The sequence below is a fragment of the Asterias rubens genome, chromosome 3 (assembly GCF_902459465.1).
Source record: "Asterias rubens chromosome 3, eAstRub1.3, whole genome shotgun sequence".
NCBI classification, from domain to species: domain Eukaryota; kingdom Metazoa; phylum Echinodermata; class Asteroidea; order Forcipulatida; family Asteriidae; genus Asterias; species Asterias rubens.
In genome coordinates this window covers 20,490,707-20,507,642 of record NC_047064.1, presented here as the reverse complement: position 1 = coordinate 20,507,642, position 16,936 = coordinate 20,490,707, and the positions used below count along the sequence as shown (strand labels likewise).

At 37.9% G+C, this 16,936-nt stretch overlaps 1 protein-coding gene across 2 annotated transcripts in view; it reads right to left on the bottom strand.

Annotated features, from left to right (window-relative positions):
• Positions 1-233: 233 nt before the first annotated feature.
• The window catches only part of LOC117288128, a 34,604-nt gene continuing 17,901 nt past the window's right edge, over positions 234-16,936 (bottom strand). For both annotated transcript variants that reach the window (XM_033768829.1, XM_033768830.1), the window contains 4 exons: positions 4,579-4,635; positions 3,529-3,584; positions 2,148-2,246; positions 234-1,427 (listed from right to left, as the gene is read on the bottom strand). In XM_033768829.1, coding sequence (XP_033624720.1) covers positions 1,386-1,427; positions 2,148-2,246; positions 3,529-3,584; positions 4,579-4,635 — 254 coding nt within the window. In that variant the 3' untranslated portion in view covers positions 234-1,385. The remainder of the gene's footprint in view (positions 1,428-2,147; positions 2,247-3,528; positions 3,585-4,578; positions 4,636-16,936) is intronic.

Genomic DNA, 16,936 nt, shown 5'->3' with positions numbered 1-16,936 from the left:
AAATCTTTCTAAAAATGCCTCTAACTACTGGCCAATCTCGGTGGTCTTGTTGGTAAGACATTGCTCTAGAATTGCAAAGGTTGTGGGTTCGAATCCCACCTGAGTACTAATAATGCATGAGATTTCTAATAGCTCGGTAAAGTACTGAGTATACAGTGCTTACACACAGCGGTGTGTATTGGTAAAACCAACAAATAATATTTGTTTATTCTTATTTGTAGTGGTTCCTGGGGGGGGGGGGGGTAAACTTTTTGTTGAGGGTTCAGTTTGGCTATCTATGATTGTTTAATTGAACGTAAGCAACGAGGAGGTTGAATCGGACTGCACTCTTTTGTCTGGTTCCCCGTACGCTAAATAACGATGTGTATGTTGACTATGTCGACAAATGTCAATAATAGTGGTTGTGGCTGCAACTGCCTTGACAACAGTCGCTGTAACCAATTCAAACACGGCATGTACGGGTTGCTTGACTAGTGATTCGATTCTTTAGTGATGTTGATGAACGTTACAGCAGGTTTTCTTGTCCACTGTTCCCAGCAGACCATCGTAAGGTTATTATTACAGAAAAAACTCCTGTTCGTGTTTTTAGTGTGACTTAATTGGTTGGAATGTATAGAGAGCTAAGCAAAAATAAACTCAGGTAATGAAAAAGCTGAAAGGAAAGGTCAGACTTTGGTAAAATTGGTTTGAATTAAATTATCGACAAAAGATAATGATCGCCCCTCATCATGAAAGCAGCAAAAAGATCAAGCTTTGTTGTTCTTATAATATAGTCATCAAGCACGTCACTATAGTCTGTATTATTTTTTTAATTGAACTTTCCTATTTTGAATGAATCTTTGGTTTTAACGTCAGCTCATCAGGGTTATTTGCTTTTAATAAGCAAAGTTTGTCAGTGATAATTTTTGAGTCAACCTTTTCAAGTCATAACCAATAATAGTTTAAAGACGTTTCCATTGTTGATAAACTTCCAAACGTGTTAACAGATGTTCTGGACAAATTCATCAATTTCTGCCAACTTTCATAAAATATCACCATTGATTTGATGTTTTGTTTCCAACAAATTTAACACTCTTTTTGAGTAGTTGTGCGGCATTCTTAAAAACTCTGGTCATCTGTTTTCGTTTTTCATGTATGCCTTTCCATAGTTTTTACAATCTCGGGAAATTGTTGGCAAAAACTCGGGCTGTGACGTTGCAAAAGAAAGGTATATTATACGACCACATAAGGGAGAAATGTTTAGTCGGGTGCCTTGCTTGTTCGGATCGTCATAGTGTGGTGTGTGCATAGCTGAGTCGGCGGGCAGTCAGGTCGTCCCCAATAATGTATATTCTTGGGCTGGTTTATAGGTGATGATGAATACAGAGTTAGGCACCTGGTTGAAACTACAAAGGATCTCTGGTTGATGATGAGGCTATTTGAAAAATCTAAAATGGAAAGAAAGGAGGAAAAATGAAACAGGTTATCGTTGGCCCTGTTAGATCATTCTGAGCAAAGTTTAGTGAATTAAAATTGTACAGGTAATGGGTTTTATTACCCGATGAACTATATGCAACTGAAACAGTAGCCTGGCTGTTTCAAAAACGCTTTTACAAATAGACTGCAATGGCAAGCGACAGGGGGCGCTCTTCATGCTTCACATCTTCACAGCTCTGTTTCGTACGTAGCCCTGTCTTTTATTTATTTCGTTTACTTCATTAAAATTATGCAAAATTTGCTTTTTGTTTGTTTACGTCCGGTTGACTATAATAATGCAACAGCTACTAAAGAAAAGTGAAAAGATAATTAGGATATCATTTCAAAACAGTTTAAAACGTTGCTCTTTATTTTGTACTGGTTTTGTCAGCTGTATACGGCGAACTATGAACAAACTGTTTCTGATTGCGCCCTCTATATTATTCATGGTTTCTTAAAAACTCTTTTGAATCATCCTCCTCCAGTCTTCGCTAATTTCCCATTTGGGGAGAGACTCTCCGGCGGACAGAATTCCATGCTCACAACTTAAATCGACAAAATGAGGGCGCTATGACAGTTTCAACATCTCTCCCTCAATGCCTAAATAATATGGCAATGAGTCGTCGAGTGCTTGTTGTTTGTTTGTCGAGTTGTGGGAATTTGTTGTTATTGTTGGTTTTGAAGATACTTACTCCGATTATGTATCTTTGCCACTCCGGTGATAATTCATCGAACCACACATCTAGTGTACACTGCTGACTGTTCGTCCAATCACTTTCCAAAGGCGGTGACTAGAAAATAGAAATAGGAGTATCCTTTAAGACACTGGACACTATTGGTAATTGTCAAAGACCACTTTTTTTCACTTGGTGTATCTCAACATATGCATAGAATAACAAACCTGTGAAAATTTGAGCTTGATTGGTGCTCGGAGTTGCGAGATAACTATGAAAGAAAAAAACACCCTTGTCACACGAAGTTGTGTGCTTTCAGATGCTTGATTTCGAGACCTCAAATTCTAAACTTGAGGTCTCGAAATCGAGTTCGTGGAAAATTACTTCTTTCTCGAAAACTACGTGACTTTAGAGGGAGCCGTTTCTCACAATGTTTTACACTATCAACCTCTCCCCAATACTCGTTACCAAGTGCGGTTTTATGCTGATATTATTTTGAGTAATTACCAATAGTGTCCACTGCCTTTAATTATTTACTTAGAAAAAGTAACACTTTAAATTAATCAAGTTCTATTTCGATATTTTGCCATATTAGCTTTCCCGAATGCCAATGTGATAGAACTTATCAAAATGCTATAGTATTCACTCTATTCTCTTTCGATAGGTAACAAGTTGTCGCACTGCTAGTTCACAATAGTGCGCCCTCTCTTGGTATGTGAAACAACTTTTATTTAATTGCTTCAATAGTCACAACCAGTGGACACTGGGACACTTATTAAAGAGCTTTTTCTTTCGCCGTTCTGTCCAAATTGAAAAAAAAAAAAAAAAAAAATTCTTTCTTCTATAACTCAGTATTTTTCAGTTTTAAATAAATTATGATATTTCGGTTTTATACTCAAGTTTCAAAATTACGCGTTTATGCCTTATCGCCTCAAGGTGTTGTTTGTAACAACCGATTTAAAAATCACAAGAAACAAATAAAAGTCATAAAATTAGTTTTAACGACACGTTGCCTTGGATTCGGCGATTTGGTCTATATGACAAGCGTTTGACACCGTTTAATATGAGATGCATATTAGGGGTACAAAGATGTTGTAAAAGTAGAATATAATGATCCACACAAACATGCCTCGAAATCGCACGGTGTTCCTTATACGTTATGAACAAAAACGGCACGCCATTTTGTGGAGTCAAATTTTTGGCTTCACAAAATGGCCAACTGTGTTAGTTCACGTATTAGGAAAACCGTGCAATTTCGAAGCATGTTTGTGAGGATCATTATGTTCTAGTTTCAAAACATATGTCCAACCATATGCATTTCAGAACAAACGGTTTCAAACACTTTCAACAGACAAACTCGCCGAATCCAAGGCAACGTGTCCCTTTCACAATGTCACACCTGTATCTTACGAACATCTTTCAAATTGTCATTTTCAAACGGTCCCGATCGTTTACCTGCGATGTTTAGAGACAAAGAAAATGTGATTAATTATTAATTGAAATTATCATTTTAAACTGTAAACCACAATCATACGATTATTGTTAAAATGTTGCAGTGGTGCGTGCTAGTGCAGATCCAAGGGATAGGAGCCGTATGTTGAGGAGGCTGCAAAAACCCAAGATGAGTGAAAAACAACAACAGGACAACAACAACAGAAAAAAAACACAAAAAAAACACCCGCACACACGGATGAGCGCACATAGGGTACCAGACAAGACTGCACATTGGGTTGTGCCAAAATAATTACTTAGAAAACACGTGACCAAAAACAAAAACTGGTTCTCTCCGTGTCGCAACTCTCTCAAATCACAGCTCTGGTATCTGTGACTATTATACCGCCCTCTATTGACTTTATTCTGTATCAAATACATTCGGAAAGGTTCCTCGCCGTTTCACCACCTCGTTCATCAGTAATCATTAGAGGCAGTTGACACTATTGGTAATTGGCAAAGACCAGTCTTCTCACTTGGTGTATCTCAACCTATGCATAAAATAACAAACCTGTGAAAATTTGAGCTCGATTGGTCGTCGGAGTTGCGAGATAACTATGAAAGAAAAAACACCATTGTCACATGAAGTTGTGTGTTTTCAGATGCTTGATTTCGATACCTCAAAATTCTAAACTTGAGGTCTCGAAATCAAATTCATGGAAAAATACTTCTTTCTCGAAAACTACGTCACTTCAGAGGGAGCCGTTTCTCACAATGTTTTATACTACCAACCTCTCCCCATTACTCGTACCACTAAATTTGTATGCTAATAATTATTTTGAGTGATTACCAATACTGTCCACTGCCTTTAACTTCATACATCAATTAATCGGGTGTTTGCGGCAAAACCTCCGTCCTCTGCTACCGTATCGACTCCTTCTTAACACGTTAGGCACGGCCATGAATAAATACACATCCTGTCAGTCTTCTTAAATTATTAAACCATTTAAACACTTACCGAAGCCGCTACAATGGATGGCACATTTCAATGTCGTACAGGAGTCGCATGAGTTTGCTGTCAAACAAGAAGGAAAAGAAACAACAAATGAAATTTTGAGATCCAGGGATGAGTGGCTGTATCCTGTTTGAGTGGAGACTAGCACTCGTACAACATTTTAGAGAGTTCAGGGTGATAAACAATCTCAAGGTTTACTAATGGGAATGTTGATAATCGAGTCGTGTATTATTTAAGGTTCTCAAATTAGTCCTGCAAATTATGAAATAATTGTTCGTTATAATAATGGTTTTTAAACTGTACATCAATTAGCGTGAATTTTGAAGAAAAAAATGCATCAGGTGGTTTAGCTGTTAACTTATTTTCGAACCATTTAAAAGGATCAAGTTGGGCAGAAAGGGTCACCAGGTAGGCTTAAAGGCACTGGACACCTTTGGCATTTGTCAAAGATCAACATGCATAACATAAGAATTCCGTGAAAGTTTTAACTCAATTAGTCATCTAAATTGCAAGAGAATAATGAAAGAAAAATACCCTTGTTGCACAAATTGGTGTACTTTCAGATGCCGACAAGGGTTTCAGGCCTGAAGTTCTGTGTTTTATAGTTCTGCGTTGCTCGTTACCAAGTAAATTTATGCTAACAATCATTTTTAGTAATTACTAATGGTGTCCAGTGCCTTTAATGAGTCTAATTTCATTTTTGCAAATTCTAAATTGTCTAATTAAATTGCAAAATGGCTGACCTTAATAGTTAGAAGGGGAAAAAATCAAACCAACTGAAATCACGATCAATTAACATCAAGACCGAGCAATATCTGAAATATCTTTGTTAAGTGGTCGGCTTGACAAGGAGAAATCTTTCAAACGTGATTTTTTTTTTTTTTTTAAGAGTCGAAAAAGGAAAGAAAAAAAAGCAAGGTTGACTTGATCCGTGATTGAATTCTTACGACCTTGCTGTTCCTGTGATAATTCGTCATTTACGCTTTGGACTGCACATCCGTCATTTCGTAATGATAAGATTGTCAATGAAGGAAATGCTAAATTTTTATTATGTTTTGTTAATAGAATGGCTGTGCCTAGGCAGATCAGGAACAAGAAATATGTTAATATACAACTCCAATTTACGAATTTCCTTACATGGCTAAAAGGCTATAAATATTCTGAATTTGAAACTCAGTATATATCTGAAGAGAGGCAACATATATTTTATTCGACCGCATGGATATTTTTTTGGCTGCTCATTTTGCAGAAAGCGACCGAGAAATCTAAACTATTCGACAAAAACAATATCGGGATATCAAGAGATTTGAATCATTGCATAATGAGGTATCAACTAATGGTTTGCGGTTGCACCATGTGCGTCTCTACTATAGCTGGGTAAATAATTGGTTTCTTATGGGACCTATACTTGCTTTATTATATTCTACTACAGCGGAGTAGAGTTTTTTTTTTTGTTCTTTTAGACTTCTCAGTTCTGATAAGAACTGTCCTGCCTTTTAAACTAGGGACTTTTCGTTTTCTGCGACGGATGGTTCTGCGACGGTTGTTCAGCTAAACGTTGTCGTTTTCGGCACAACGAAGATGCATCCCAAGTACTGTCGTAGAAATTGAGGGACGACCGTCCTCAAAGCCGACGCATGCGCAGATGACGCCAAATGTCATCTTTACCGTCGCAGAACCATCCACCGTCGAAAACGAAAAGTCCCTACTACTATCAGGGTGGAAGGTAGGACAACGGCCGGGACTACTACTTTCACTTTATGGATCGAGGGGACTCCTCGTTATAAACTTCACTACCACGGAGTGAGTTCTTATTGGTCTCAACGTTTCGACTACCTTGCTCTGGTCATCTTCAAGAGAAAAGCTATAAAAATGACATAATTTACATAGATACGGACAGGGGACCAGCCAATGGGCTTCCTGCTTTTTACCGCTAGCTGGGGGCGCCCTACTCTTACGACGCCATTTTTATTATAATATCAGTCGGTTGAATTTCGTATCTGTGATTGATAATAAAACATATTGCATATTGACTTCCAACGAGTGGTCTCCAATTAGCCTTCAATGGAAGTCACTAATTAATTAACCAGACCCAGATCAATGCAGAGTGCGACCTCCACGAGTAGAGACAGGTTGTTCTTGAAGAGGTCGCTCGGGTATCTAGGCTCGTTAAACAGTCGCTAATTCTAAAGGACACCGTCCGGTCTCGATGTAACAAATTCGATTAGAGTTGGACTTCAATTTCTCTTTAAGAGTCGTCCACTAATAATATTAACTCCTTCAAGGCACAACATTCCGCTCCGTGGAAATAAAAAAAAAATTACAAATTGAAGGAGAGGAATCAGAAACAGCTTTAGAATGTGAAGTCTCGCGAGATGTTATTTCTGAAAAGCCTCGGGATAGGCCGATGAGTTTTAAATTGTCGACTCAAAATTGCACACCATGGTCGACGTGCGTAATTTAGTAAGCATGGTTGTAGACATGTCAGCCTTTGCAAAATTGATGAGCAATTTGATGTTTTGAAGTGGTTTACATGAATAATTAGTTGATTTGTATTACTGGAGACGAATGTACAGTGAAATTTGACAAGGAATGCAGGCTTGAGGAATGTACTGTTCCTGTCAACCACCCAATCCCCATCGTTTCGACGACGTGACAAAGTAATCTCTTCTTCTTGCAGCTTTTCCAGCATTAGGAATGATTTCCATTCACTTTATTTGATTGCAGCCCGCAGTGACCAATATAGTTAAGATTATCCCACTTTCTTCATTTTACATCTCGCTATATAAGCTCCTTTTGTGGCTTAGAGCAACGAGAGAATTTCTTTACAACGACACAAAGAGTTAAAGTGCCGAGAAGATGATGGATGAAGTGGGTAGAAGGGTTACAATCTTAGTAGTCTGGATGACGAGCCCGTCGGGGGAACGACTCTCTCTCTCTCTCTCTCTCTCCATCTCTCTCTCTCTCAGTATCAGTGTCCGGAATACACACTCCGATGCGCACACACACAACTTACATATCGACCTAATTCGAACTGACCACGGGTGAAATCGCTCCTTAAAAGCCACGAATTATTGGATGAAAATATGACACCACCTGCTTCAAATGGTTGTCAAAAGTTAAAACGATAATGACAAATTGAGTGGAGAAATGTGTGCGGTGTAGGTTGTTGTTATGGTTGTTGTTAATGCAGTTTGTGCTGTTGTTGTTGTTGTTGTTGATCCTCTTTTGTTGTTGTTGTTGTTGTTGTTGTTGTTGTTGCTGTTGCTGTTGCTGTTGCTGTTGATGTTGCTGTTGATGTTGCTGTTGCTGTTGCTGTTGCTGTTGCTGTTGCTGTTGCTGTTGCTGTTGCTGTTGCTGCTGCTGTTGCTGCTGCTGCTGCTGCTGCTACTGCTGCTGCTGCTGCTGTTGCTGTTGCTGTTGCTGTTGCTGTTGCTGTTGCTGTTGCTGTTGCTGTTGCTGTTGCTGTTGCTGCTGCTGTTGCTGCTGCTGCTGCTGCTGCTGCTGCTGCTGCTGCTGCTGCTGCTGCTGCTGCTGCTGCTGCTGCTGCTGCTGTTGCTGTTGCTGTTATTGCTGTTGTTTTTGTTGTCGTCGTCGTCGTCATCGTCGTCGCCGTTGTCGTTGTCGCTGTCATAGTTGATCATGATATGTCACCGTGACGTCATTGCAGTATGGGTAAATAACTACTTTTCTAGTAAGAGGTCAATTATTGTTCGACTGCAGGACTTGCAATTACGAGGTGGTAGGTTCAAATCCTACCAGGCTAACCACTGATTTCACATTGGCTGAAGAAGAAAAATCATCTAGTTTTACAGACTTGTTTTACCAATGTTTGTATGAGAGAGATTTGTTGCCAGCTTGGTGTTCTATATACCCTTGTGCGAGTTTGCATAGTTCCATTGACCGGAAGGTCAATAATACAGATAGACAGACAAACAAACAAACCAGTAGGCCTACTTAGTGCGTGTCAAGGAAAAATATCACATGTGACAGATTTGAGCACTTCATACGAAGCCACTTTTGTTTATCATTATTATTATACCCCAAGACAAACAAAATAAACAACGGATTTGCTGAAATGAAAACTGAACTGTCCTTCGTGCTTTTGTTATTTTTGTCTATTTCCCTATCTGAAAGAGACACCATAAACAATGGCACGACATCCATAACGAACTAGCACCAACAGAAATCCATCACTTCACTGCAGTAATAAATTGATACCGAAGGCTCCCGTTGCGTCGACGTACGTCTCGCTAAACCCGGGTTGTTTGTCATCATCTTAATGCATCAGAACTGATCAGAAATGTAACGTGAGACAAAGTCAAGACGTATCTTGTCATAAAACCCAGTATGAATGCTACCTATTAATGGATCTTGATGTCCCAACAGAGGTGTCATTAACACCCTTACTTCAACCCCCACCAACCCATCCCCCTCTATTTTGTTTTATGCAGCCATGATATGTGCGGAGACTTCCAATGTGATTTATCTTTACAGTTATTATTCAGTTACAGTAATTCTAGAGGCCTTAATATATTTATAAATCACTGTCATTGTAAGACAAGGATTTAATCCATTTGTTTGATCTGATGACATAAACTTTTACAGATCATCAACTTCTTCTTCATTTTCTTCATTTTCTGATTCGTCCTTTTCTATCAATGATAAACAGTAATCCAAACCAAGAAGACAAACCAACATGTCCTTTTACGGAATAACAAAAACAAAAACATTAAAGGGAAGGTACACGTTTGGTTATTACTCAAAATAAATATTAACTTAAAAACGGACTTGGAAGTAAATTATAATGTCGCGGCTCCGTGATGATGAAACAATAACATTGATCCGTGGTATTGTTAAATAGAAAGGACAGGTTATATTTTTAACACAATACAGACTGTCAGAACTGTCAGTAAAAGTCGTGTGGTAATAATTCTTAAAGGCAGTGGACACTGTTGGTAATTACTCATAAATGCTAAATAATTATTAGCATAAAACCTGACTTGGCAACGAGCAATGGAGAGCTGTTGATAGTATACAACATTGTGAGAAACGGCTCCCTCTGAAGTAACGTAGTTTTCGAGAAAGAAATTATCGAAACCTCGGAATTAGATTTTGAGAATCGGAAAGCACACAACTTCGTGTGACAAGGGTGTTTTTTTCTTTCGTTCTCACAACTTCGACGACCAATTGGGCTCAAATTTTCACAGGCTTGTTTTGTATTCATCTGATGAGATACACCAAGTGAGAAGTCTGGTCGTTGACAATTACCAATAGTGTCCAGTACTTTAAGAAAAAGGTGATTGAGTGTGAAGCTTTTTCTGGCAACTTTTCGAATCTATAGGTCAAATCTGAAACCTATAACATATCGATAAAAAACTTGTCATGACCTCAAACGATAAAAATTAGACATAGATCTGTGCATTATTACAACAGGTCAAAATACTGAAGTAAGATTTGTTTCTAGACGTGTATTCACAAAAAAAATAAAGATCTAGATAATTACTGAACCTCGATGAAGCCTGCCTACAACAAAACAACAACATTTTATCAAAGTGTTTTGATTACATCAAGTGAGAAGACTTCGTGTACGTGTTCCGGTTAAGATTGATTGCTTAACTTTACCAAACGGTCCTTTAAAAGCTGCACTTCTTCGTAAAAGCTTCGTCTTTTTATAAAGAATGCTTAAATGGATTGTTTAAAACATTGATGTTAAGACTAATGATCGATCTTAACATGCAGAGTGATCAATGGGGGAACTTTTTGTTTAGTCTTTGCAAAACAAAAGAATGCAGGAACGTGTTTTGAATGGGGGTGGTAATATAATTTGTGTTATGCTTGCGGGGGTGTTACTTTTGCTTCATTTCTCGTTTGCCCCTTTCTTGTACTTTTCAAATCCAAGTTCCTGAAGAAAAAAAAACTGTGCAAAATATTTTCAAAATTGGGGTGCACTTTTTCGAAAAAGAGATTGCTTGTTAAATGTTTTGAACTTTTAACTAACTAATGCAAATAAATAATTTAAAACACCAATATTTCAATCACCTTGAAGAAACATGTTTTCAATTTCTGGTTCATACAGAGTGCAATAACCCAGGTCAATCAGCAATTCCGAGAATGTTGGTGTATTTTGACGGCATTCTCAAGAGGGGACAGTAACATCAACGGAGCTTGGTGAATCCACGAAGCGACAGGCCGACACTTAGCACCCTCCCACGCCCCGTGATCACCCCCACTACCCGGGTTGTCACTTCAAGCTAAAGACGGCATCATCCTTTCATCACTTCATGATGTAAGTTATGCAATTTTGCATTCCGTCTTTTTTTTTTTTTCTTCTTAATACACAAAACATATCTCTTGATTTTGGACGTGAGTCGATGTGATTTTTATCCAGCAACGTTAATTACAGTTTGGTAAAACTATCACGTTGTAAATTTGGACAAACCTGTCAGAGATGGTTCGTCGGCAAATCAGCATAATTTTCAGAGTGTCGTTGTTTAATGAGGCACTTAAACCAATTGTGACTGTCCGTTCAGAAACAATTTGACTCAAAAACCTAGAATATGAGTCTACAGACTTAAAGCGCATTGGGACACCTTTAGTAAATGTCAGAGAGTAGTGTTCTCACTTGGTGAATATCAACATATGCACAAAACAACAAATCTGTGAAAATTTAGACTCAATTGGTCATCGAAGTTGCAAGGGTTAGAGAAAAATGAAAGTAAAACCCTTGTTGCACAAAATGAATGTGTGTGGTTTCAGATGCTCAATAAAAGGCTTCAGACCTGGAGTATTTTGATATGCGAGTGATAATTTTCCTCTTTCTCGCGTTAATTCAGAGGGAAGCCGTTTCTCGAAATGACTTCTACCATCAACAGCTCTCCATTGCTCGTTACCAAGTGTGTAGTATGCTAACAATTAATTTGTGAAATTACCAAACGAGTACAGTGCCTTTAAGGTATCGCAACACACAGGAACTCCTTGCGTCAATTTCACACATTTATTCGAGACAAGTGTAGACAATCATAAATAAGTTTGCTTTTGTTTACTTCGGCTCATTTTGTATAATGTCGGCAGCGTAGAATATCACAAATTTATGGTGTTTTATTTTGTTCGTACACATCGTCAGCTCGGCTCCAAAGGAGTGTAAACAACTTTCACGGAGCGCCATTTTAGGTGGGTGATGTTTAGTGTCGGTAAAGTAGGTTAAATTCATCTCAAACAACCAACGCAGTCAAAGAAATCATCTTCGTGGGAAAGACTCCGGAGTCTAAAACCTATCGATTCATAATTGACCTAGTTTACCGGGTCTAATGGGCACTGACCCATTTATCATTCAAGCTGACCCGGAAGCTGGTCAAACAATGGATTATGCATCAACTTGACCCACTTCTTTGTCTTTTTTTGCGGTAATTTTGACCTGTTGTTCGGTTTGTTTATATAGAATGGTTTATTTAAAAAAATGTCATAAGCAGCCACATGCTGAATTGCAACAATTTACAATAAAAAGGGTAAACAATACAAAATTTGATAAAAAAGTTATATAAATTACATTAAAATTTGACATTAGAAATTTCCTGATAAAAGAAAAAAAGGACATACCCAGTTTGGAAATAAAAAATATTACTTGATGACAAATTGAAAGGGTAAGAACTGCAATAACTGCAATAATTATAGTGTGAGAATTACTGAGAATTAAAAAGATTTATTAAATAAGGGACAGCACTATCTCTGAGTCTACTAGTCTTACATTTAGGCTCTGATATATCAAATTAGTTTTGCGAAGAACCCTGTGATTTTTGGGGGGTGAAGGAGGTGTTTAGCAGTTTATATTGCACATCCAACCCAATTAAATTTGTTAGATATCATTTTCATCAAACAGTAATGATCTATGTGCAACTGGTATCTAATAAACGCATTTTGGGACTTCACATCAGGAGCATGAACAAAATACTTAAAGGATGCTTCTAAACATGGAAAACCCTCAAAACTAACATAGCATTTGTCTTTATTTGCAATACTTTTCTCCACTAAGTTAAAGCGCTGAGACGTGGTATAAATAAACAAGCGCTAGAGCCATGTACGTATGTATGTTTGTATGTATGTATTATTCCATACAAAAACCATTGACCTTAATATTAATATTACCATGGTGACCTACAAACAAATAGCGTATTGTGAGTGTACCTGTGACGAAGGGCAAAGATGATTTGTGTTTAGATAAAAACCTAGCAAGATTTTCATCAGCGTACCTCAAGGTTGGCGATTATCTGAGACACAGTAGAAAGAAAATGCATGTATAGTTAATTCCGGTTTGTAAAAATAACTTTCATCAGGCGGTAAGATTCTGTTTTATTGAAGTAGTTCAGTCGTTATCATTCAGTGTTTTGTTCACCATCCATCGATGGTCATAGATTGTGTATAAGCTGACCTCGAGAGATATGAGCCTTCGCGAGAATCTGAACTTCTATTCTACTATTAGACAGGTGATTTTGAACTTGTGCAGCCGTTTGGAGATATGGTGAACACATTCACATGACACTGTTATGTTTGGATAATTTGTCTGTCTATGCCTACACCCAAACCAAACAGTGCACTCAAATAATATATTGTCCGCCACACCTCAGCAAGGCCAATTGCGATGTTTTTATAAGCACCCACTGAAAGTTACACCCACTTTTGGTATAATTACTCAAAATAATTATAAGCATAAAATCTTACTTGGTAGCGAGTAATGGGGAGAGGTTGATAGTATTTTTCAAAGATTTTGATTTTGAGACCTTAGATTTAGAATTTGAGGTCTCTAAATCAAGCATCTGAAAGCACACAACTTCCTGTGACAAGTTTTTTTTCTTCTTTCATTATTATCTCGCAACTTCGATGACCGATTGAGCTCAAATTTTTCACAGGTTTGCTATTTTATGCATATGTTAAGATACACCAAGTGAGAAGACTGGTCTTTGACAATTACCAATAGTGTTCAGTGTTTTTAATATGGTTTGAATGGGGAAAAAAAAAACTTCGCTTCGTAAACCTTGGCAATTTTTTTATAGCTGATCTTTACATTTGAACTCATACTCACGAATAATATGCGAATTGCTTGACCAATGCTCGTGAAACAAACACAAACATTCAAACTTAATTAATGAAATTAAAATTACTCGCTATTATACTCGTACCCATGGGTAAGTTATTTAGCGAGGTTTCGTAGGCGCACGGTTAGAGTGTACTTCAACTGTTAGCTATCCGTACACGCGTAACCGTTGTGATACGGCTATGTGCAGGTTTGATGACGACCATGTTACAATTTCACTTCACAACTTGCCGAAACATTAGTCAAAACAGACAACCAAAACAACACATCACCAAATATATCCGACCTTAAATAACTATAAATGACCGTCACTGTATAAAAATATGTCTGTTCGTAAAATTGTTTCTTATAAAGTTAAAGGACAATGCAGACGTTTAAGTACGTTTTAATTTTCACACTTGTGTGTGCCGCTACTATACTCGTATCGAGAACACTTTTACACTTGGGTAGTTTTTATAACAAAAAACACAATGTCCACACATTTACATTAAACTTACACCGTTTGAAGATAATGAGAGTAGAAAGCATACCTTAACATATTACTTGCTGAGGTGCTGTAGTTTTGGAGAAATTAGTAAAACAATGTCATGAAAATACGTTTTTACATGCAAAAATAATTTTCGTCTATTTTCAAGGCAGTGGACACTATTGGTAATTGTCAAAGACTAGCCTTCACAGTTGGTGTATCTCAACATATGCATAAAATAACAAACCTGTGAAAATTTGAGCTCAATCGGTCATTGAAGTTGCGAGATCATAAATAAAGAAACAACACCCTTGTCACACGAAGTTGTGTGCGTTTACATGGTTGATTTCGAGACCTCAAGTTCTAAATCTGAGGTATCGAAATCAAATTCATGGAAAATTACTTCTTTCTCGAAAACTATGGCACTCCAGAAGGAGCCGTTTCTCACAATGTTTTATACCATCAACCTCTCCCCATTACTCGTCACCAAGAAAGGTTTTATGCCAATAACTATTTTGAGTAAATACCAATATTGTCCACTGCCTTTAAGGGATTTGGGTAGTTTACAAATGAGTTGCTGAGGTCTGTAGTTTTTGAGAAATTAGTAAAACAATGCCATGAAAATACGTTTTTACATGCTAAAAAAATTTCGTCTCATGATCACTGAGACGAAAATTATTTTAATGACATTGTTTTACTCATTTCTCAAAAACTACAGCACCTCAGTAAGTAATATTTTTATGGAAGCTTTCTACAATCATTATCTTCAAACTGTGTAAGTATAATGTAAACCTGTGGACATTGTGTTTTTTGTCATATAAAAAGTACATAGCCCTTTAACTAGATTGTGTAAAACGTCATAAATACGCAAAGAGTGATGACGTCACAGCCACTATCCAAACGTCGTTGCTCCGCTATTACCGTACGCCAGATTAATGGACTACTGCAATGACGGTCCCTGATCGAGCAAAAGTAAATTGCATATACCATCCGTATCCAAGTTCAAACTGCTAGATTATAGCGTATAGGCTGAGTGGTTTCGGGTCACTTCTCAATCTAAGAGCTTCTATTTTATTCATTCCTCCCTCCCCTAGTACAAACATCCCGAAACAAGGAAAGGAAGAAAAAAACGAAAGTCAGCGATGAGAATGTGATTCGTTCCGTAATAAAACATTCCTGTTATTTGTGTTGTCAGCGACCCAGTGTTTCCGTTCATGAATCTCGGACACTAAATCAAAATGAAAAGTCTTCTTTTTGTTCCCCTTTCTATTTGGATCTTCCACGGATCTTCAAGTCCGCATCAGTGCTCACATGTCCGGTTTGTCTTGATGCCTCCGTTCCCAAAACACGCAAACGGATTAGCTGATATTGCCAACTTAGGCCACCGTGAAATGTGTCTAAACCCCAACAGTGCATTGCACCACTCTCACCCTGCGATCATTTGCGTAGTTTCTGAAATCGACACGGGGGAGGGAGGGGGGGGGGGCAGGGGGACACACTCAATAAATACTGCACGACAGGAACAACAGTAAGCTTCGTTTATAGTCGTCACATTTTGAGACAAACGGTGAAAATCTCATTGGTTAACTCTTCTCACTCATACGAAACATATTTTCGTGAATTTGTTTTACTAATTTTCTCAAACACTACAGCACCCCAGCAAGTAATATTTCGTGGGAAGCTTTCTTCCATTATCTTTAAATATTAGTTTAAAGGCAGTGGACACTATTGGTATACAACGTTGGCATAAAACCTTACTTGGTGACGAGTAATGGGCAGAGGTTGGTGGCATAAAACATTGTGAGAAACGACTCCCTCTGAAGTGCCATAGTTTTAGAGAAAGACGTAATTTTCCACGAATTTGATTTTGAGACCTCAGATTTAAAACTTGAGGTCTCGAAATCAACCATCTAAACGCACACAACTTCGTGTGACAAGGGTGTTTTTCTCTTTCATTATTATCTCGCAACTTCGATGACCGATTGAGCTCAAATCTTCACAGGTTTGTTATTTTATGCATATGTTGAGATACCACAAATGTGACGACTAGTCTTTGACAATTACCAATAGTGTCCACTGCCTTTAAAGGACTATGTTGCCTTGGATCGGACGAGTTGGTCCATCAAAAAAGCGTTTGTAACCGTTTGTTATAAAATGCACATGGTTGGAAAGATGTTTTAAAAGTAGAATACAATGATCCACACAAACTTGCCTCGAAATTGCGTGGTTGTTCATTTACTTAAAGAACTAACACGGTCGGCCAGTAATATGGGAGTCAAAAATTTGACTCCAATAAATGGCCGACCGTGTTAGTCGACGAGGTAAAAGGAAAACCGTGCAATTTCGAGGCATGTTTGTGTGAATCATTGTATTCTACCTTTACAACATCTTTCTACCCATATGCGTTTTATTACAAACGGTTACACATGCTTTTCAAAGACCAACTCGACCGATCCAAGGCAACTGTTCCTTTAAATTATGTGGAGGTTTGTGTTTTGTGTCGTACAAAAAGTACCCAAACCCTTTAAGATAAACAATGTTCTATATGACAAGATAACGTGAACAAGTTCAAATCTCTTGCATAAAACCGGTTCCACTCTAGCGAGCCATTCGCGATCAAAACCTCCTCAACCATCCTATGTCATCAATTTGTAGGTTAGGTAGAGGAAAGTCAACCGAAAGGTGGTGCATGCGTTGAATTTCATTCAATGAAATAGAATGACTGAATTATGAGCAGAACGAAATCATGTGTCACGAAAACGAAATTGAATGCTCTATATATACCCACATACCCCTATGTTCCG